The sequence below is a fragment of the Megalops cyprinoides genome, chromosome 9 (assembly GCF_013368585.1).
Source record: "Megalops cyprinoides isolate fMegCyp1 chromosome 9, fMegCyp1.pri, whole genome shotgun sequence".
Taxonomy (NCBI): Eukaryota; Metazoa; Chordata; class Actinopteri; order Elopiformes; family Megalopidae; genus Megalops; species Megalops cyprinoides.
In genome coordinates this window covers 15,762,532-15,786,460 of record NC_050591.1, presented here as the reverse complement: position 1 = coordinate 15,786,460, position 23,929 = coordinate 15,762,532, and the positions used below count along the sequence as shown (strand labels likewise).

Here is a 23,929-nt window from a genome sequence, read left to right as displayed (position 1 = left end):
CACACTCACTTACACACACACACATGCATGTCCATACTGTTGATCTCTGCTTTTTTGCAGATATGAGTCATGTACAAAATCAGGGAAAACCTAGCAAGGTCAAGATACATTTTGTCATTCTGTCTGAATGTTCTCATGGATGTTGTTAAGCCAAACCAAGAAAAGCCACAGGATAGGCAGTTCCACTTACAGTGGCTTGCAGTTCATCACCAGTAGGCACAGGCAGTAGGCCTAATGCACACACTGCACACAGCGATGGTTACGAGCTATAGCAACTGTATTGATCTGGCAGTGTTTTTCCCATTTCCACTTGAAGGCGCTCTCACAGATACAGGGGCAGGTCATTTGACCACAGTGGTAAATGAAAAGAGGTGTGCTTGAAAGAGGAGAGAGAACTGAGGATCTTAGGATGCAAGAGTCGCAATTTCCCAGCCTGCTGACCTCGGTAAAGACCAGGCTCACAAGCCGGTCCCTGTTTGCTGCACCAGCTGCCAACATGTGCAGTAACCGCAACTTCATCACATGCAACACCATCACTGATCACAAATGTAGTTTGTCTGCCGTGCAAAAACCCTGTGCCTAGAAGACGGGGCCATACAAATCAAAGTTATATAGCTGCTTGCCTTTTCCTACGCTTTTCTCTGGGACAGCTTTGCAAGATGTAAATCAGCAAATGGTACTCCTCAGACTTTGATAAGGACTTTCCATTAATATAAAATACAATAAAAAACGACCAACTGCAACTGGTTTGTGCAGTGCAGTGCAGAACTGTGAAATCCTCATTTGGATATGCATGAACCTCAAATGCAGTGTTACCAATCATTTAGATTGATTCTCCAAGTAATCATGGGCTGTTTGCAATTGGTTTCTTAAGACTTTCAGCTGCGTTCTCAGACAGTTGGAACCCCAAAGCCGAAATATGCATCCACAGGAGACCATGTGGATGTGACATCCTTCATCTTCATGACACATGCTTGCATGCGTGTGTGTGTCCCAGCTGTGAGGGCGGCGACGTTGGCGGCGCAGTGAGGGATGGCGTGCGGATGTGGCGTCAGGGGCGACGGGGTCCATCGCCGCGCCTCTCTGCGCCTCAATGAGGACAACGCCCGCTTCGGCCTGCTGGCGTCGCTCCTCCTCCTGTACCTGCTCTGCGGCGCCGCCGTCTTCTCCGCCCTGGAGCGGGACCCCGAGCTGAGGGCGCGCCGGCGCTGGCACGAACGGCTGGCCAACTTCAGCCGCCAGCACGGCGTCACCCCGCAGGCACTTCGCGCCTTCCTCAGGCAGTACGAGGAGGCGCACCGGGCGGGCGTCCGCGTGGACCCGCTCTGCCCTCGCTGGGACTTCCCCGGGGCCTTCTACTTTGCTGCCTCTGTGATCGCCACCATTGGTGAGCAGGGCTGATCATCCAATCAGTGGGGGAGGTGGTTGGGGAGGGTGAAGAGAGAATGTTGAAGACAGTAGAATGAAGGAATGAAGAAGGTAGATTTATGGAGGGGTTGTTATGAGGACAACACAAATGCAGATGACCATTCACACGTGACTTGGGAACCTCTCTTCCACATGAAGCAAATGTCATAATAGAGGCAGGGCAGGGAGTGTGTTCACTGTTCTCTAGCCTCTGTATTTGAATTCATAGCAGGGTGTATCTGAAACATGTCTAACTTCCTCACCATACCCCACTGTATGCAACCAGTGTGTGCTCTGACACAAATAGTCATTAGATAGACCATTAAAAGGCAGACATGTGTGGCCGTGGTGACAGGCTCCAGGGTGTTCAATTACATGACTTGTAGGCCTAGACCAACCTGTTGTGACATTATACCTGTTATGTCAACAGAACTCTCCTCCTCTGAACCAATGGGGATTTATTGACCGTATCAATACTTTTCATACATCATCACCATTATCCATACAGTTTGTTTGTTGGATATGAGTTGCTTGTCCATGATGAAAAGACACAATGTAGCTAGATTGACATGATCAAGAATAATCATGTTTTCCCTGAAAATGCTCGCTATATTCAGTATGACACTGCTTATGAAATGTTAATTTAATGCTTACTGATATTTATATTTATTTTAAATATTATCTTCAATTATGAATCATTTTAAAACGTAATATGTTTTTGCATCATGATGTCATGACAAGATTTAAATTTTATTTACTTATAATGCTAAAGCTCATATGAGAACACATAGAAACCAACATTGTTTATATTTAATACCTTAAAGTGGCCTGGCACTCGACATAGGAAATCGGTACGAATATTGGATGGATGTTTAAGTGTTAAGTGTTTAATGTTGGTGGATTTTAAGTGAAAATAAATTGGATAGAATCTAATGCAGCTGAAATACATTTGACCATAAAGTTCAGACTAGACTTTATACCGGAGCAAATGATGCTTAGAAGATGTGAAAACCTGAGGTTTCCTCCATCCAGGTTTTTCCTGCCCACACTGAATTTTGGTCCCACGCTCTCGGACAGGGTTTGGGATGACGACGCCGGCCACCACGGGGGCCAAGATCTTCCTCATCGTCTATGGGCTGCTGGGCTGTGCGGCCACCATCCTCTTCTTCAACCTGTTCCTGGAGCGCGTCATCACCTTGCTCGCCCACACCATGTGCTGGTGCCACCAGAGGCAGCTACGGTGCCTGGTCGGTTGGGGCCGGGCAGGGCAGCGTGGCTCGGTGGGAGGGAAAGAGGACAGGCTTGCGGGGTGGAAGCCCTCGCTGTATCCTACGGCGTTGATCCTGGGGGCGGGGGCCCTGCTGATCGCCTGCGGTGTCTCCGCCCTCTACTCTTCCAAGGAGGGATGGGGCTACCTGGAGTCCCTCTACTTCTCCTTTGTGGCCTTCAGCACCATCGGCTTCGGGGACCTGGTGAGCAGCCAGAAGGAGCAGCACTGCGCGCAGTGGGCGTACCGGCTGGGGAACTTCCTCCTCATCCTCGCGGGCATCTGCTGCCTCTACTCACTTTTAAATGTCGTCTCCATCCTCATGAAGCAGGCCCTCAACTGGATCCTGAGGAAGCTGATTCGCCCCTGTTCCGGCACGCCCCTCGGCAGGCTCTGCTGCTGCTGCCTGCCCTGCCGCCATGGAAACCACCCGCACAATCTGGCCCGCCCCCCGTCCGCTGGCCCCCGCCGCAGCTGCAATGCCGTGCACCCCGCCCCCTTGACAGTACCCCCTGGCAAGCCCCAGTGCACCGGTGTGTTTGTGGAGACAGTGTGCAACAGTGAGATGGATGTCAGGAGCGGACGACGGCTCTCAGGGGAGATGATCTCAGTGAAAGATTTCCTGCCATCCAACAAGGTGACCCTGGCTGTGAAGCAGAAGCCTGACATGGCCTCCAGGGGCCACATCGGGTTCTCCGAGCCCTTGGGAGCCCTCGCTGTCATGAGCAGCCGGCTGCAGGAGATGAGCATTGACCAGTAGCCACAGGCCATACTGGGCTCCTCTTTGTCCATCTCCCAAAGATCACCCAGAGCCCAAGACATTCCAGCCCTAGAAGTGCATCCACAGACAGGCCTGGTGTCTCATGAGGAGCAAGCTACTGTGCAATACGCAACACAAGGGAGAGCGGAGGAGTAAAGTGCAGGAAAGTAAAACATCCTCAAGACCCAACGATAATACATATTGTCCCGCTAATCCTTCTGTTTTAGTACATACAAGCCACTTAAACTTGTTTTTTAAAGTTCCACGTAATTTATCTATAAATTGCTTGCTTTCATCATGCAAATACGAAGTCATTGTGCCTGAAAGTGAACAGAGAGAGACATTTGCAGGAGTGTGTTGGAGGAAATGGATTTGGTGGAGGGTCTTAAATCTACCCTGAACCCTGCAGGACAGATTGGGTAGGGAAGTCTGAATATGGCAGAACGAAGGGAGAGAATCAAGGGGCTTTCAGGTGATTTTTTTTCCCCCCCACACTGAGAGTTGAACATCTTGTAGAAAGTGACTGTTAACTGTTCAGGCACACCGTGTTAGCCACTTGATCCCCACATGACATGAATGTGAAGACCATGTCCTGATATGTGTTAAAAGCAGTTTTCAAATATTTAAATCTGGATATTATGGCTTATGTCATCCATATATCATAAGCTTCTGGTCTGAAGCATTTCTCCATGTGTTCTTTCTGTCATTCTGTACTAATGCCACGGAAGGGATTCAAACTAATAACTAAGCATTTGCTTTTTTTCTTTTTAAACAATGCATTACAATTTGAAAGGGTGTGAGACAGAGAAGGGAGGAATGCATGGCAGGCACTGAATTTATGGAAGGACACTGCCACCTACTGGACTGTACTGAATTGTGTAAAATCAGGGTTTTTATCCCCATAATGCAAGTGCAATTTCAATATTCTTCTGTTTGAGGGATTCTCAAAAATTAATCAACATAAATGACAAAACAACACTGCTTGGTGACAGTTGATGTTTACAAGGCATTTTGTGTGCTGTAGGACCAGTGTTTACTGTTATAATGGTGTGGAATAACACAGTTGTCAAAAAAATATCAATCAGTACAGTGAGTGTACTACTTGAGGAGACTTGATTAGCCAGTGAAAAGAAATTTATTGGGCATCTTATTTCACCTTGGCTCTTCCATAATATGAATGTACTCTTTTAATGGGAAAGCTTACTGTTGACTCTGCTGCGCTGTAGGGTACTTCGATCTGGAAAGCCCACAGTGAATGATCTAAGCTGTTTCTGCTTGTATGTTACACCACACTGGCCTACACCACTTCTGGCAATCATTCACGCTTTGTAGCAACATTTAAAGAAGTCAAGAAATGAGTGAATGCAAAGGTGTTTGTTTTGTTTAAGTTTTACAAGGCATATGTGAGCTCCTTGAGTTTGTTAAGGACAAATGTGACTGGGAGAAGTACCACTGCAATGTTATGAAGCCAACCAAGGTTGCTGGCTAAGAGTAAATTCTCTTTCCTTCAAAGGCATTAAGCTAACCAGTGTTGTTATGTTGAATTGTTGATACATGGACACTCCAATGCGTACTGGAAAGGATAAATGTGCCCCCCCCCCCACAACACAAGCATACATACACATGTATTTATGCATGCATATATACATACGCTGTGAAGATAGATAGATAGACAGACAGATAGGTAGATACATAGATAGATATAAAGAAGGAAAGAAAAGTGTTTCACTGTAAAGGTAATGGAGGAATTTGAAGCTAGGGCATAAAAACACAGATATTGTAATAATGTTCTCTCCACACTATGACAGTGATGAAACATAGAACCAACGAGAAAACGTCTGTATTTTGCAGCAGGCATGAAACATAACAGACATATTTATCTCTTATGTCCCCCTTTGTTATCAAAACACCATGGCATGACAAAGCATGTGTAGACCTATCACTTTTTTTCCAGTACTAACTGTGGCAGAAGATAATTTATGTGTAGAACCAGTTTATTGTTATAATTATTAAAATGTATGTTTTGAATGTCTTAGTGATAATATGGTTGCATCAGTACCGTTTTTAGTAATACATTATTATTGTTAATCTCATCACACTTCTAATACTCTCCACCATAAACTGATCCTGTTTCATCCTATCTAATTTAAACAGTCACCACGCAGAAACACACTATAATTCATTTCGATTTTCAGATGATAAATTTAGATATTGTGGCTAAAACTAGCTACTAAATAATGATGTGTTCCGCAATGGTTCAACCCAATTTGACGCATTGCAGGTAGCAGTAAACCAATTACCAAAGTCCTTTCTTTTTCTACATCGTCTCTGAGCCAATAAGAACCTGTGTTACAGTTCGGCAGCTCAGGATGCTTGTCTCTTCCTTTTTTAACCTGCACCTTGTTCTCTGCATCGTTAACGGGAATCCACCGAGCTCATTTTAAATCAAACGTAAACCGCGCATATAAGTATTAAGCACGCATTTACTTCTGAGACAGTAAAGCTAAAAGTCTCAATCAAAGATGTTTCGGTCCGAACTATATCAGCGGCGAAAGACGTTATCTATAAACATAAACATATAAGTCTCACTGCGCTCTCAGCGTAGGGGTTATGGAGTAGTGGGGAACTGAACATTTTGCCCACTCTGCAGTATCTATACGCGGACCTTGCAAATAGTGCAACTGGTCGTTTTATTATTGCTGAGTAGTGTAACACGCACTGGGGTCATTTCAGTAAAAGGGTTCTTGAAGTCAATGGCGCGTAAATAAATGGGTTTATTCTGGCGCACTCTCGGGCTGCAGTTTCTGAACGGACGGGTTCGTGTGGGGTAAATGATGTCATCGAGCGGAGGGATATAGTACAAATGAGGCTACACGGGCAGTGAGGAGGATCGGAGTTCCGGTGAAACTTTGCTAGTGGACGAGCCGGTAGCCTGAGCAACACTGTCGACCAAAGCAGGTCTGTTGGTAGCAGTCTTACAGGCGAAGTTACCAGGCTGTTGCATACAGCAATTTTCTGATTCCCTATTTTGTCACGCTCAAGTTTGTTTTAAGGATCCAACACAAATAAAATGGTGAGTATAATATCTGCAGTTGTCAGAAACCTCTTCAGACGTTATACAAAACGTTCTGTTTTGCTGTGACTTAGTTAGCTAGCCAGTCTTCCTTGTCTGCTCCAGGTTTAGCCTGGATACCGTTCGCTACAGTGCTTGAGGCTACTGCTCGTCTACAGCCAGCTAGTGATGTATGTGAATGAAGCCTCTGAACTGTTCTTTACTACCTGACAAACCAGCCGTTGGGAGTGTTGTTAGAGCTGCCGTAAAATTCACAGCAGAACAGAAATTCAGCCAGGTTATCTATGCATGTAGAGATCCAGCCAGTTAATTAGCTAATTAAAGGGTTTTCCCCCTTCTATTTAGTAAAGCAAGGAAGGCCATAATTGTGCTACTGAATGTATCGGCTCTCACGCCTTCAGTGGTAGCCATCTAAAACGTTCGATTGTTGTTTTCTTAGCTACTTAGCCAGTCCAGCTAGCTAATTAGCTAACGTTAGGCTACGTTTTAATTTAACTTGTTAAAGACAGGATCGTAGGACATGTAGCAAACGGTACACCGTTCTTTGAAATGGGGGTGTATTCGGGTGTGTTTTAGGGCGGTTTCCAGATTTGCTAGCTATGCAGACCAGCTATACTAGTAGCTAATAAGACCGCTGTCGAAGCTACACATTTGAGTCTAGCTAGGAGGTGTGTGTGTATATATATAAACTAGTCTGATAAGTAGTCTATCTGAGTTGGTAATGAATCTCACAGTTTTGCGTACACGACACGAGGTAACGCTCAATTAGAAAGCCAATGTAGCTAACAAGTGAGCAGGCGCAAAATCGTGCCACTGGACTGCTGTGGTTGTGTTCACAGACCTGCTTAGGTCTTCACTGTCTGCTTAGCTAAAAAACATTAACTTGTATGTCAGCTGCATTCCGTCTGTTGCATTTTACGTTAGTAATAAAAAGTTTGCCGACGTTAGCTGCTGCATTCGCATGCGTTTTAATAATGCAGGGTGCTAGCTAGCTAGCCAGCTAGTATGGAGGGGGCGTAGCTAGCTAACGTTAGTCAGTGGTGTAAAAATAGACAACCCATGTCTCCAATGCAGCCAGCTCCCGAGCAAGTTCGCTATCCGAGTATCCGTACGTCGTTTGCCGAGTCTGTCGAACAGTTTGTGGCGCTTTCATAAGCGGACTAGCTAGTTTACCATATTGATCTTCCGTCAAACAATACTGCTTTAATAACAGAAGGGGAATGCCCCTTATGAGAAGTTAGCTAACAAACGTTACTGCTAGCTAGCTAAATGGGGAAACTCTTGGAGAAGGTTGTTTGCTTGGTAATTGTTATATAAACATATTGATTGCTAACCTAGCTGTCTTTTTGTCGTTACGACTTTAAAGGATTATTCTCTTTGCAAGCTGCCTATCTTTGAAAAATGTAACGCGCAACAAGCTGTTTCTTTGGCTAGCGAACGTTACATAGGGAATACGTATTCGTCATTGTACAGACCGGCATCAAATAGTCGGAAGAATCGCAGACCTCCATTAGATATATATTTTGAGTGAATCGCACTATTTAATTTCAACAGTTGTGGCACTACAGTTTTGCGTACTGCACCATCCACACAGCTGTACTGCAGCTTATTCCTGAATGATCTTCGCCCCCCCTCTTCCCAACCCCCCCCCCGCATTGAACCAAACCATGGTTGCTGCAGTAGGCTGACACTCGGTCCGCAGTGCACCCTTACAAAATATGAATGCGAATTAAGAGGGCCTTGTGCTGCGAGAAGACAGACGTGCTCTTGTCCTCATGCGGCTAACTCTATCCCACGTAAATGTTCTCGTTGTTTTTCGGGCATTTGGTTCCCCAAGCGCTCTGAATGCAAGATGTTGTTGTAGTAATGGGTTGGCTTGCTACAATTTCTCCAGGAATATTTACCACCTTGCGCACGCTCTGCATTTGTCTGAAGATGTGTCCTTCGCTAGCTGGACAATGTAAACACATCTGACAATGACCATGCTTCAAAACTATAAATATAATCTGTGTTGTGTCACGCGCACGTGCTTCCCGCGGCTGCTGGGTGGCGTGTGCCTCATTTATCCCTCGTCTCCTCTGAGCGCACATTTTACTGCAGCAACACTTAGCTATTCCACAGCGCTGATTATGTACTTAAGGGCTGCATATTAAGTTGTCTGTGGATAAAGGTTCTTGAGGTTTTAATTCAGTTTGAGAGTGGCCCCTTTGTTGATTACAAACATGGAATTACTCCTGCCAGCGTCCTACAGTTAGTTGCGTTGGCGGTCAACAAACACTTTTGAAAGTGATAGATTGTCTGTGTAGATTGTGTAGTGTAGATTGTCAACCACAGGAGAAATGGTCCTACTCTGGAGGCCCTTCACAGAATAGGCAAGCAATTTATGTTTACCAAGCGGCAAACAGTATCCACCAAAAAAAAAAAAGTACCAGAAACCAGAAAGGACGATCGTTTTAAGTGTGCCACGTTTATGACCCCGTTAATGCCATTCTAATTATACTGCAGTGCGTGTATTCCAGGCCACAAAGTATTTATACTCGTCCTTCATAGCACTTCCTCAGCCTGGAGTGGGTGCAAGTGCCACACGAGTGGTGGATGACAGGAGCGAGGAGCTGTCCTGGTGGTGATTGCTGATGGTCTGTCTGGAGGGTCCCTCCAGTAACTTTGCTCTCATTTCCTTCTCTTTATATTCCAACAGGCTGACCAGCTGACTGAAGAACAGATTGCTGGTAAGTTGGTGCCACTAGGTGGTTATCATACAGTTTGAGTTTCTTAAACTGAATTCATTTCCTTAAGCCATCCCTGAAATTTGACGAATCAAGTAGAAGGTGTAAGAATAAACTCCAAATCCATAAATGGTCCCTGTTTTAGTGTATTTTTCACAGAGAGGTCTTTTGGTATCCTTTAACTCTTATTGGACCATGCTGAATTGTGCTAAAACCTGAAAAATGGTTGGCTACACGTCTCAGAACATTTACCAGAATCTCTTGTAACAGGGTTATCCTGTTATGGAAGAGGGCATAACAGTGGCCATCAGCTTGCATGCCTTGATCAGAAGAGTACCTACTGGTAGTTAATAAGACATCCAAGGTAGTTTCCTGTGTTGGAGCCCTCTGTGCCACTGTAGCTTACAAAAGAAATAGTCTTTTTTGGATGGTTTCCCAGATTGTAACTTAGCTACCTAGTTGGCTACCTAAGCTCACAAAAGCTGTGAAGCCATGGAGATTATATCACTGTCTGCACATTTTTGTTGACCAAGTAGTATCTGTATACACTGGGAATCCAGCTAACTCACTACGCTGTGTTCTGTTCTGGAATGATAGTGGGAAAACGGCATGAGTAAACCTTACGCACTGTACAGCTCATAGATGTGATCAGAGGCTGTACAGTGGACAGATGTGGTTAGAAAGCTCTTTTCCTTCTATGTTTCGTGGGGCTGATGTTTGGAGGATGATGGGGGGGCCATTGAGACCCTCTACCCGCCCGTCTCCTCTGTGCCTTCTGATGAGCACTCTGAAAACCCAACAGCAACCAGTGATTCCTCTGCAACTCTCCTGTTTCCTGGAAGGCCTGGCTGTCCTGTGCTCTCTTGCAGGAGCATAGACGATGGCTTTGTCCCAAAACGCACACTTGCATGCTATGTAATACAGACAGCTATGTAGCTACAGCTATATAGTATCTAATACTTAGATACTCTATACTTCCTTGAATGCATTGAATAACTTTTAGGTTAGGTTGATTCATATTGTATAAAAATGTATCATATTAAAGTAAATTCTTATCATATATTCTGATATATTGTGTTGTTGCATGGCTATCAATATTGTATTGCCTGAGGCTTATATGTCTCTTTTGCTCTGATAATAAATACTATAACTGTCAAGTTGACTTGTGTGACAATACATCCAGTGATCCCTGTTGGCTTGTTTATGGAACCTGATGTAATATTTAATAATAAATAATATAATACTAACATTTATTACCAAGTTTATATTTGTGCAGACTTTTGAACACCATTCAAATGATCTGCCATTCTGCCAATATCACTGCTCTTTTTATTTGGCAATTGATTCTGGGATGGGAGATATGAAGCACGTCTTGGATAATGTCTAAATTGAATTGACATCAAAGTGGAAGTTAAAGTTCATCAAAGTTGCTCATATGTCCACAGTGCTGAGGACATGGGGTCACTTTCTCCCATCACCCCTGTTGCTACATTTTGGAGAAGTTTGGCTGCTAAACAGTGTAATTTACCATATTTTTTAATTCTCTAATTACAATTAACAGAAAATTATCTAAATGTAGAGAGAGACCATAGTCAGGTGGGATTGATGATACAGAGGACAGCGCTGTACACAGTACAGTACAATATAATGTTGACTAACCAAGCAAGAATACAGAACACAAAGTAGCCCTCAATTTTGGCAAAAGAAGTGTTCAATCAACACATAACATGCCAGTCTTTATTTCTGTGGCTGAATCTCCTGGAAAGGTTTTGGGAAATGTTTATATTGGGCTATGGTGCCATCTCATTGTGTTACACCCAGTCTTCTTGTATTTGCTCAGCATTTTGCAGGCCAGTCCAAAAAAAAAAAAAAAACATGTCCGCGAATATATTTCTGGTAATGACAACACTGTTACGTCACTGATCAAACCCTCATGTTTTCAACTTAATATAGTATGCAACTCATGCGTCCTTATTTTTTGGCAGTTGTAGTCTGACACCTGGCACTTTGAAGCACATTGCACTATCTATACTATCGTGTGAACATCCTAGAAGGCAATCCATAATATACTTCGCAGTATGCCAGCGTGTGATCTGGGACAGAGCCAGTGTGTCTTGGGGAAGATCAGAGTGCCTCTGGTACTGTTCTCTCAGCCTCAGATCAGGGGAATGTGTGCAGAATAACCATGAAGCACTTCTTTTGCAAACTAATGACCATCTCCCCATGACTTATAATTTTGGCTTTATTGTCTTTGAACGGGGTGTTACATTTTCCTGCCAACATCGCGCCATCATATGTTGTTGCTATTGCAAGTCATTTTCAGGCACGCTGTGAAGGGGCTATGTACTACTCAAAATAGTAAAGTTTGTTGGTAGAGATTCTACCCTACCATGAAAAAACCTGTGCTGTTCATCTGTGTATAGGAGAGGACTCCAGAACTCATTGTTATGTATTTAGTGGGCCCTTCATTCTTGACCTATTTGACTGATTGTATTCATTGATACAGATACTCAGATGGCTTTCTTCCCCATTTGGTTGAAATGAACCCACCTGCTCTTTACTAATAATAAATCTTGCTATGGTGTTAGCGTGATATTAGATGTAGTAGATGGTATTAACTAAAATTGGTCAATATTACAGGAGACAAAATTCCAATCAAAGACACATGCTGGACAGAATATTCCAGATATTTCCAATGTTGAGAAAACAGAATGTGAATAATGAGATAGTGACTGCCCCCCTCTCCCTTTACCGCACGCAGAGTTCAAGGAAGCGTTCTCCCTGTTCGACAAGGATGGCGACGGCACCATCACCACCAAGGAGCTGGGCACAGTGATGCGGTCTCTGGGCCAGAACCCCACGGAGGCGGAGCTGCAAGACATGATCAACGAGGTGGACGCAGACGGTGAGGGGGCGGGGGGAGGAGGAGCCTGCTGTCCCGCGTTCTCGATCACAGCCAGGGCCCAGAGCTGACCAAAAAAAAAAAACAACCCAGAAAACCCCAATCCCGCCTCCTAGTTAGTATTTCTACAAATGAGTACCTACCTGGAACCTGTGATCTCAAGCGTTGATGTCGCACCAACCTTCCCGAGTGACCAACTATGTTTTTTCTGTGACCCAGCGCACTTTTCTGAAGATTAGTGCATTTGTTCATAATAACAAAATATAACTTGGGTCACATCTTCATTCAGTGTAGGTGAATGGGCAAGCCTGGGCCCTAACGGTATGTTTTGTTTTAATTCAACAAATAGTGATACTGTACCTGTTCAGTTTGCACCTGTGTAATAGTCCACGGACTCTGGGGAAAATACATGCAGTTGAAACATAACATTGCATTGTTGTGTTTTTACTGTATATTAACACCTTTCTCCTTATTTGTAAAGTGCTGTTCAGAGTTAGTATCATTGAGGCAAGGAAGCACATTTGAATTTCTCCAGTCTATTAATAAAGAGAGCCCCCACAGTTTTAAATGGATAATAAAAATTATGTGGATCCTTTATTTTGATTAGATTAGTAACGCATATCTTGTGACCCTTGTTGAACTGACTCGCAGTTTGAGGACTGCTGTGCCGTAGTCCTGTCTGTTGCCATAAACATGGTGGGGCTCAGTGTCAAAGGCTGCATTAACCAGCGTTCGAAAGAGAGTTGTATTTATCTTGCCGTCAAACACTCTACTGGAGCCATGGCTGTGTTCCTGTGCCTGCACAGCAAATTTGCTCAAAGCATGCCGATTGTTTACTGTTTCTAGAAGTAGATCCAGTGTGGAGCTTTTTGCTGAGCCATTGTGAAAACTTGAATGTGTTTGAGTGGTACATTTCTGGGCCAGGATTTGATTTGGCGCAATGTACTCCAACCTGTTGACTGTTCCGTGTTTTTGCCTCCAGGCAATGGGACCATTGACTTCCCTGAGTTTCTGACCATGATGGCGAGGAAGATGAAGGACACAGACAGCGAAGAGGAGATCAGAGAAGCCTTCCGGGTCTTTGACAAGGTGTGGGGGTCTGCATCCAGTCCTGGTCTTTGGGGCTTCTGTTTTAACAACTGTCGAATACAGCTTCTGTAAAGTCGCCTCACCACTGCCATCAGGCGCTTTATATGCGCATCACTAATTTCAGGTTTGATAACCATATCAGAGGCACAGCTGTTGTCCCCATAGTTGTGTCTCTTCCTGTCTGACTCACACATCCATGCGGTAGTTTTAGACAGCAGGGCCACATCTTAAACCTGCATTGCTGAACAGTGAGGACAGTCTTGTATGAAGGAAATGCAAGTTCTTATCAGTAATCTATTCGGCAGTGAATAATGTGTTGGGACACAATCATGATTGGTGCATTCAGCAGTCACCGCAGCACTGGACAGTGCACCTCTCACAGAAATGGGGGGGGGGGGGATAAGGCTGATTATCTGGCTGTCAGTCAGTGTGGTAACTGGGCTGTGAGGCAGATGCAGTCCTGTCTGTGATACAGACCTCTAGTGCGGTCAGGGCTGTTAATCCACTTTCTAGTCAAGTGTCAGGCTGGTATAATCAGGGCACTCGGAGAAGAGTACCTCACACAAAACCCATGTCACACAGCAGTGACACAGTGGGTGGATGCAGTGAAGCGTAGTCACAGGCCATAACACTTAGGTTTTCGCTTTAGGAAGCATGTTGCATTAAGCATTGAACCTAATGTTAATAGTGTAAACCTTTAAAGCATTCATATGCTTTAAAGGTTTAAAAATGCTCGCCTGTCTTGATTTGTCTTTCATTCATTTGGTTTATCTCTGATGCTCACAGGAACAATTCTTTGATGGAATGTGCAGTAGTACTTAAAAGTTGAACTGTTAAAAAACCTGTCAGGGGCTAGGCTTTTATTCTGAAACTTGGGCAAGGTCACACCCACCTCAGTGCCTGATCATGGGGGGGCGGATTAGCGAAGGTGCCCTGTGAACCCGCGAAAGGGGGAGGGGTTACCAAACGAGTGCGCGTCTCCCTGCAGGACGGCAACGGCTACATCAGTGCGGCTGAGCTGCGCCACGTGATGACCAACCTCGGCGAGAAGCTGACAGACGAGGAGGTGGACGAGATGATCCGCGAGGCCGACATCGACGGAGACGGACAGGTCAACTACGAAGGTGCGCTCTCCTTCCTCACTTTCTGCCAGGCGCACACCTGTCTGTCTGTCTGTCTGTCTGTCTGTGCCTCAATACAGACTGGCAGATGCATAGCCACTCTGACATTTTAAGTTGTCACCACCTAGATGCAAGTGCCTTATCAGATAAAAAGCCTGCAGTATTGGCTGGGTAAAAGAACATTCCAGTTGAAGACACGGCATACTGTGTGTTATGGATTGGCTTTTTCTGTATTGACATGCAGCAAAGTGTGATTTGGGACTTGCTGTGGTTTTACAAACCCTAAGCATGTGTGACTCAAAGCAGTGCTCACAAGAGTATAACCATACATTGACATATTGTAAGGAAATACTGCTGTTTACTGAGATGCAAGGCTACAGGCAGTCAGAGCATGGCTTTTATCTACATCCTAGATGGATGTAATTTATTTATCAATTTATTCTGAATACTGTATTTGTAAGTAAGTGGTAGGTGTTGATTATTAAGCCTTACTTTCATAAGTCAGTGCAGTAACCCTGGTGAACATGACCTTGCTGATCAGTGCTTGGCTGCTGTCAGTGGCACTGTAGATGCATATGGCCTTACATACTAGTTCTGAAGTGGCCTATTTCAGTTCTTACTGATCAGTTCCTATTCATCTTGCTATTTCCCTTTTACATATATTTACAATTAGTCCTTGCTTTGATGTTTATATGAAAGGATTTCTTTAATCCGTTTGCTTGGGCTGTAAGGTAGCATAGACCTGCTTGGCAATCGCAGGGTGTTGAACTTGGCCAGTGCTGTCGATAAGATGATTGCTTTGTTCTGGCTTGAAGAAGGCAGTCTGCTATCACAGCTGCTCGTCTGGTCAGACCACAGTCAGACCGTACTCGTCTTGGTTAGTTACAGTGGGGTGGCTGCACACCAGACATATGGAATAGTGACCCACAGTCACAACACCTACTAAATACTGACGTTCTTTTTCACAATTTGTGACACAACTGCTGTGTTTTTGGGACACATCACAGGTGCATGGTTGGGACACCTTTTTATAACTACAGTCACAACAGTTACATTTTAATTCAAGTCTGATACAGTATGTTAGTGCTGTTAAAGCCAGAGACATGGTCATGGAAATGGATAAGTTGCACAAATAAAAGATCACACTGGTCATGTCATGTGGTTGATAAACTAAGGACAACAGTAAGCCAGGGCTCTTTCATATCACTTTCATATCAGTTCTCTTTCTCTTTCATATCAGTTCTCTTTCATATCACTTCTCCTATCCCTGACACCCCCCCCCCCCAAACTGCAGCACTTGCTAAAAAGCTAAAGCTAAAACTATCCCTGTCTTCAGTTGGAATAACCGATATTCTGCCCATCTCCCAGACTTTCTCCTTTGGCTCCCTTTAAACATTAAACTGTCGACAGAAAAAAATCATACCTGTGGGTTCCTTTCTGTTCAGTAGAATCTTGAATTTAAGCTGGTTTTCATAAACAACCTTTTATTTGCTGCAGAATTAGGTTTGCTTAAGGTGGTTAGTGCATCAATGCAGGGCAGGTTCACCATCGTTAATAAATATTAGTTTGTTTGACCATAACTGCTGCAAATAGGTGTTGTGACAGGGTTCTATGCTAGCTTTTGGTGTTGCCCAATTTCATTCATTTAGAATTGCCCAATGATGGCTTAGTTTGGGGCCATACTATAATGTTGAGCCTTGACACTGTTATAAGATGACTTTGAATTTTCTATGCAATGAATATTATATATGTAAACCAATATATGCCTCACCACAGCTGTGCCAGCACTGTGTGTGAAAGTTTCAATATTTAACTTATCCGATAAACCTGATGATAAGCTTTTTTTAAAAATATTTTCAACTGGTCTGGTTGATAGACTAATTGTAACAATCCTCATGTGTGTGCATGTGTTTGTTGCAAATTCAAACAGCACTAGAAGAATATCTTTGTACTATTCTAGATGGTAGACTTGACTGCTTCTGCTGTTGCTAGTACTACAGTTTCCTTCCACTTGTTTTTGTAACACTTTTTTTTTTTGGACTTTGTTTTTCTTTGCAGAATTCGTGCAAATGATGACTGCGAAGTGAAGTGCACTCTTCTTTCTCTTACATTGCCTGTCTCCTATGATCACTCTGTCTATAAAAAATGAAATCTAACAAAAAAAATCTTTAAAAAAATCTTACATGTTAAAATTATGTAAATGTGGTTCGAATTCAACCTACTTCTGAGGCATCTGTTGACAACCGCAGAATAACCCCGAAAGGAGCGACCAGAAGCCTAATCTGCATGAGCTCTCTCTCTCCCTGAATAAACCCAGCGTGTCTCCCAGATGTTGGCGAATTTCGGTGAAAATCGAGGACCGAACGACGCTTAAAGTGGGGTGGGGGGAAAAAAAACCCAGACGGAAATGAACGACAGGATTGTCCTTATCGAAAATGAGCAGCTTTCCGTTCGAGCAAATTCCTGTTTGTAACGATCTAACCGTGCAGCTCGCCAGAAACGCTGTGCTGTGTCCAACGAGAAATTACTACACACAAAAAAAAAAAATCCTTGCATGCAACTTTTCTGACAGTTTCATGTTGTTGCAATAAGGGGGTCTTGATTCTACGGTTGAGTGGAAATGCTAGATTGTGTACAGACAGGTTTATACATATATATTTGTACAATATGTATTACAGAGCGTTGATACATGCGCAAGTGAGACTGTCTTTGGGTTGGGTTTTCTGCTCTCAGCGTTCTGGAGCAGTGTGTAGAATGAACAGTAAAGCATCATTGTGGGTTTTATTTTCTGTTTTTAATTAGGGCTATTTTTTGTTTCCTTCAGTAACGTAAGATAACTGCAGCATCATGCTTGGGTAGGGCAGTGTGTCTGTGTTCTTGTAGATGTACAGTTACAGAACATTAATAAAGATAACATTGCATTCAGTGGACAAAAGCATCTCTGTAAATACCTAATCTGCAAACAAATATGATACAAATGTAAATGTCATGCTTTTAATATGTGCGTTGTTAAATATTAAATGTGTTGTAAACTTTGCATTGCCTAATATTAATATAATAGTACAGCCTGTGACTCTTCTGTTAATTTGCCCCTTTGTTTTGATATGTGCCATAATCTTGAGCCTCAACTTTTTTGCAAGACAACTTTTAGTAAACTAGCAAATATTATAAACATATACTGTATACATACATATATTTGCACTTTTGTGTACAAGAATATCTTTGAAACTGTTCAGATTGAAAAAAAATTATGAAACCAAATTTTGCTGTTGCTGCTGCTGCTGCTATAACTCCTGTCTCTTGCTCTAGTCGTGGTTTGTCAGATCCTTGTGTCATGGTGAAGTTTCCATGCTCTGCTTTCTGAGTGACTGTAAAGTCCCACAGAGGAATACGGGAGGGGGTTTGAAGATTTGAACCAATGAAATAATGAAATTAATAAGGTGGGAAAACGAGTAGTTACATTCTTCTGTTTGAGGTTTTCAGACCTAAGTAGAAAAATGTGGTATATGGGTAAACAAAACGAAATGTATGGAGCTCTTAACATCTTTCTTACTCCTATCACAGTGCTCTTAAGGGGATTTTACCAGTCCTGTGTCACCGGTGGAGTGCGTGGGGGAGGGTGCGTTGGGGTTGGTGGGTAAATGAAGGACCCGACTGTAGCTGTTCAAATATGTGGAGGTTTGCGTCCATACTACAAGCTGTGAAATATCAATGTTTTCCAATAATAAAAAAATAAAGTTTACTATATGATATTCGTCTGGAGTGTTTTACTGTATGCCAGTTGGCCTGAATGGTGAGTCCACTAGGTTTGTCCACCTGGCTGTGTTTCACACACTGTTTGCACATTAAGTGCATCAGTTCAAGTTTAAATTAGTTTCGTTCTGAAGTGCTGTTTGCTTACCTGAATCAGTATATAGACTATTTGGTACAAGGTAATATGGAATTTTCCTAGTGCTGAATTCAGGTGCGTGTTTGTCAATCTCTGGCTGTTCACGGCTGTGTAAACCTGTGTGAGAGAGCGATACCTTGTTGCTCTGTCCAGTCCCCCACCCCCCTACAGTCTAATCTCTTTTCCAGGTCCATCGAGTTGCTCAGCGGCTGACACCTCGGAGGTCGCTCGAGGCCTCCGCTTTAAGGAGCTAACCTCGTCCACGAGCGACTATATTTGGTGGCTTAGGCCGTGGCGGAGGATGGAGCAGGAGGTAATCTGGTTTAGCGTGAATGACGCTGCCCGCACTCCTCCCCTGTACAACCACATGTAGAGATGCGACCGGCACGTGGCTCAGCCACATTCTCTGGCAGGCCGTACACGGAGAGCGTAACCCCCGGCACAGACCCCAGAACAGTTTCAGCCTTGTGTTCAAAACGGTCGGGGTTCACGTTTGTATTAAGTCGGCTGGTTTATGACCAATGTTTGGGGCCTTTGTTTATGTTTGAGGTGGGAATTACACAGACTGGCACACACAGAGTGAAGTAGCTCATGCAGGAGAATGGGGAAGAGAACATCACTCGTCCCCTTTGTATAACCCTGACGCCGTGTGTGCGTGATTGTTTCATGGCAACCGGGTGAATGTGATTACATGTCATATCGAATGAGCAGATTACTTCTTTTTTAATTGCGCAGTCATCGCAGGTCTCTGCCCTTTGTTTTTCAGGATACCCAAAACAAAATGTACCAACATGCACAAATGAAATGGAATTCATTTCCATTCAGTTCAGCTCTTAAAGTCAAACTAAGGGGTCAGTAATGCCAAAATTTGAGTTGTGCTTTGATTCTGTGATGTCGCATCCATAACCCCTCTCAGGGTTCAGATCTTACAAACGGCACACAGTCTTCTGTGCCAGTTCAAAAATGTAGCTGTGGGCCAGAGCTTCAGCGTTCTCCGAAAACGCCTGATTTGAACTGTGTATTGACCCTAATTGTTCCCGTGAAACATGCAGAGTTCTCCACCTGCTGGTATCATATGGAAATGCTTCAGTGTTAAACTGGGAAGTGAAATGACAAAGCCTACATATATAAACATAAATATTTACCTGCAACCAGTTGTTCCAAACAGCAGTGCTGTAACTTGCAGGAGATGGGAAAAATGCACTTTGCACAGCGTCAAAAACAAAACAAAATCTGCCTGTTAAGAGATTTATGGGCTGCAGAAGCATAACGTGTCAGAAATTCAAGTTGCACACCACTGGGCTATACAGACCCTGCCTTACGCTTAGGTGATACATGGTGTCTGCGGACATGCTGCTGCCCGGTGAATTCATCAGTATTCATGTACAAATTACCTGCTTTTCCTTCTTCATCCTATGCAGTCCATGTAATAAATGAATGAAGTTTCGTCCATTTTTATACATGTCAAATGTGGACCTCACTCCAGTCTTAAAAAAAAAAACACCTGGGATCTTATCCAGTGGAGTCCCTGCTTGCCTACTGACACATTGGGTGTAATTTAAAAATTTACCACTAGATGGTGCACCGTCACCAAGCTAAACAAGTTAGACATCCGATTTGCATTTCTCTGCTTGATCAGTGAGCAGTTAATTTTGGGAGATTTCATTCACGTACCCCTTACTTTGTGGCATCCTGGCTGCTGTGTCCCCCACTTCATCCCTGACTCTGGGATGAGTCTGTGATGTGCAACAGTCTGAATAGAGTCTGCAAGACCTCTGCTCTGCCATTAGTTGGTGCTGCAGACCCACTTAGACGCAAAAAGAGCCACAGTCACACACTTCAAATAAGCTTCCACACGCAGACAGAGAGAAAGAAAAAAAAAACATCACGAGTGCAAACGAAGCACACTAGCAGACAAATGCAAACTTTGCTTTAACATCAGCACGTGACACAACACTAACCCAGGTTTGTTTGTCCACTGTCTCTCATTGAAGTGCAGTCAGATAACACGTTTCTCATGCCCAGGAACAGGCTGAAGAGAAAATGAGCTGTCAAGTGCGACACAAAAGTGTAAATCCAACCCCCCCGTCCCAAACCCCCGCCCTCCACCCTGTGTCCGACACTGTAGATGGGTCCCAACGCAATGGAAAATGCAGCGGTGCATCCCGTGCCTCTAATGATCGCCTGTGTTTATTAGCCGCGCGTCAAATGGAGGGGAAAATGGTCCTGATGCAGTTGTGCCCTGCTTTCCCTACCCCCCAAGTTATTTAGTTAGCCCCTGTGACAGTAAAAGACTGTTTACTTAGTCTGAGGTCATTATTGTTCACAATGTGCGTGCTTTTGTGAGTCTGGCTTGTGCTCTGCAGTGTTAATTCGAAGGAGCCCGACTTTGAGAACCCATTACTCACTGCCATTGGCTATCCTAGTTACTGGGGGGCCCTTCAGGCAGGGCCTTTGCTAAAACTTACTGAACATGTTTGCTTTTACACTCTTCCACCATGTCCTCTGTGAGGACTGGACCTGTTGCAGCTGTGTGTGTGTGTGTGTGTGTGCATGTGTGTGCATGTGGGTATGAGAAGTCTTTTGAAACACCTTTGGGTCATTAAAAGGGCAGTGAGCAGACACTTGAGCCAACCAGGCTGGTGTGGCATCCACACAAAAGAGCTGAAGGAACTGGCCAGTGATTTTGCATCGGAGGGGAATGGACAATGTGTTTGAGGTGGAGAAAATGGCTGGAAATGTCTCTCCTTCTGGCCGTAGTGTTGTTTTTGGTTTTTTGTTTGTCCGCAACAAGAGCTAGTATTTTTCCCCTTAAAGACAGGGAGGAAGAGAAGACCAGACACAAGAAGACAGATGGGTGCTGTTGGGAAAGGAGGGACATGCAACACTTCTACAGAAGGAAACATTTGGATGTTTGCTGAATGATGAGGTGTTGCAGTTGAAGTGGAAAGATTTTTGCATGGATTGGTAGTCTGGCACAGACAGAAACAACCCTCAGCCCAGAGGCCAGGTGAGGTCTGACCGGTCAGAGCTGTGCAAGGAAGTGGCCTCACACGCCACTCAGCCTTTTGCGGGTGCCTCCCAGCATGGAGGACAGCAAATCCCAGATGTGCCAGGTTGGGGTGCGCTCGAAGGCCTGTGACCCCAGCTTTGAAGCTCACTGCACCATTGCCCTTGCTTCCTGAAACAGGATTGCTTGGAGAATCCTAACTGCTCCCAGATGTTAGCCACTGCAAAGCATAAAACACAGACCTCCAAAATATGTGTGCTATTTACAGTAAACAGGAAAATGGTGGATTGCTGTAATGCTTCATTGAATATTAAATATGAATTTCCATGTAATTGCATGTTGTGAGGGTCACTGCCAGTAATTTCCTGGACCTGTTACGTACTTTTTGCATACACCATGGTAACTTGATGGAGCCAACAGCACACTTTATCTGATGCTGGCCCTGTTCTTTTTCACCGTCATTACATGCCTACGCCTTATACCTCCCTTATATCCGTTACACGGAGTGTTTGATAAGAGCGGCGACTAGTTTCAAAAATCGGGTGAATGTCACAACAGGGTGCCAAGAGAAGAAACACGACGCCACCGAAGGTTCCACTAACAACGTCTCGGTAATTTAATGTGGCGAAGAGCCGGTGCTGTTGAGTAAACAGAGCGGCGAGCGGACGGAGTCTGTTTAGTCCCTCATCCGCGACGCTACCTTTCCCGTTCCTCCGATGTGACAGGTTGGCCGTGTTGTGCGCCCAGCTGGAGCGGAGCACCCAAATAAACCGCTCCTTTTTATACTGAGAGGAGTAGCAATGCACCGGGAGGGCATGTGCTTTTTCGGAACGCAGCGGCAGAGGAATGAGTGAACAGCCCTGGGCAGCCTTTTTATGGGAAAGCACGGTGCTGAAGGTCAGTTACAGTAACCTGCCCAGTAGCCGATGCTGTGCGGGAAAGGCATGTGAGGGTAACTCAGCTGATAAATGTAATAAATGTTGGAGTGTGCCCCAGAGTTCCCCCTTCAGCAGCTTGGTCACGGTTCCTAGAAGTGATCGCCTTGCCTTGGCCTGCACGGCAATTTTCCATCCCCGCGACGACTGCGGCTGAATTCATATAGGGGCAAAGAGTCACGTACAATCATCTGATAGAAATGTCTGCTGTGAGTATTTTGCATACTCTAAGTCCCACCAAGCACCATGAGGCAAACACCGTCTGGGGACTAACCTGCCAACTCACCCAAGCTAGGACTCCTTCCCCCACATAAATGAAAACTTTTACAAGTTGTCAAAAAAAATTTCAAAACCAAGCAGCAACACGCAACACATGACTGTACGTTTACTTTTCCTTCATTTACTTTACTTTCATTCTCTATCGCTGTTTCTCTTTTTTTCTCCGGTTGAACTGTATGAGACTGTATGAACTGTATTTAGCCTGTATTCTAAGCTTGTTGTGACACTAGCAGATGTCTGATGTAATTCAACTGATTTTACCTGCAATGACTGTGATCTTACAAACGTGTCCTTTCACTTTCTAATCTTAAGGACAAAAATATTAAGCATTTATAAAACTGTATTTAACTTAGATAGTAGATACTGTTAACATGAGCAAAACTGATGCTCGTTTCAGACAACCAATCAATGATATCACTTAATGGCTAATGTGCAACAATGTTTTTTAAAACAATTTCTTGTTACAGTTGTAAACAAAATGTAGTTTTAAGTGCAAATTATCTCTTGTTATGAAGATTTATAAAATGAAATGACAAACGTCAGCTTTTAAAAATAGATACCCACATTCAGACTATACTTTACAGTACATGGCATAGTGTAGGGCTTAACAAGGTTGAACACAGTTGATTTGTTTAATATTTTAATAGCAAAAAACATTCACCAGCTAATTAGCTAGCAGGCTAATGCTAATAATCTCAGCAGGATTTCATGGAATGTTACATAGATACCGTTCACTTACTAGCTAGCAAGCTACTAGTAAGGGAAGCATTGGTGTTTGCTAACTGCCTATCACACTTTGCAACAAATTAACATTTTTTCATTATGGTATCACATATGTACAAGAAAATTATTATTATTATTACACTACCACACAGCCAAACAACTCTCATTGTACAGTGAACAAACTTACCAAAGACTTAGAGAGACCTGGGAGCTGTTCACATCATATTTAGTGCTAAAACTTGGACTCGCACATCTGTCTTGATTACCCTACTCCATATAAATCTGTATATACAGGGAGGCCACACAGTATGTGCACAGTCTTGCGTGTACACCTTTGTCATGTTTCTGTAAAATTATGAGAATTTTTGCAGATGCTTGATAATGTTACATGTCCACAAAAAGTGGTATGGCAAAGCTACACTTACATGAAAGGTGGTATGGCATCGGCCCTACCTGTGGTGGCAGATATGCACACATGTGAGTGCCACAGGTGATCCATGGTTGATCCCTATCCCCAGGGAAAAGAAAAACCAGGTTATTCTGCTCATGTCAGCTTGTAGTCAGTGTGGCAGATAACTTGACTGGTTTTAAACCCAGGACTCAGCATGCATTTGGAGCAAACAATTCTACTGTCTAAGCCACTCAGGAACCCCACATTTTAGCTATTATTCACAGCACAAGTCATCATATTTAATTACAAAACAAAATTTCTTTGACTTGACTGGCATTTAATACATTCGTTTTTGCT

General features: G+C 43.9%; 2 protein-coding genes across 2 annotated transcripts; both read left to right on the top strand.

Moving 5' to 3' along the window:
* The first annotated feature begins 1,032 nt into the window (after positions 1-1,032).
* Positions 1,033-3,434, top strand: LOC118782988 (potassium channel subfamily K member 13-like). Its single transcript, XM_036536628.1, has 2 exons — positions 1,033-1,387; positions 2,485-3,434. Exons 1-2 carry the CDS (start codon positions 1,033-1,035, stop codon positions 3,432-3,434), a joined length of 1,305 nt encoding a protein of 434 aa, XP_036392521.1.
* Positions 3,435-6,112: 2,678 nt separating this feature from the next.
* Positions 6,113-18,095, top strand: calm3a (calmodulin 3a (phosphorylase kinase, delta)). The gene is made up of 6 exons (XM_036536130.1): positions 6,113-6,507; positions 9,206-9,236; positions 11,995-12,138; positions 13,118-13,224; positions 14,213-14,348; positions 16,404-18,095. Exons 1-6 carry the CDS (start codon positions 6,505-6,507, stop codon positions 16,430-16,432), a joined length of 450 nt encoding a protein of 149 aa, XP_036392023.1. The 5' UTR covers positions 6,113-6,504; the 3' UTR covers positions 16,433-18,095.
* Positions 18,096-23,929: the final 5,834 nt, after the last annotated feature.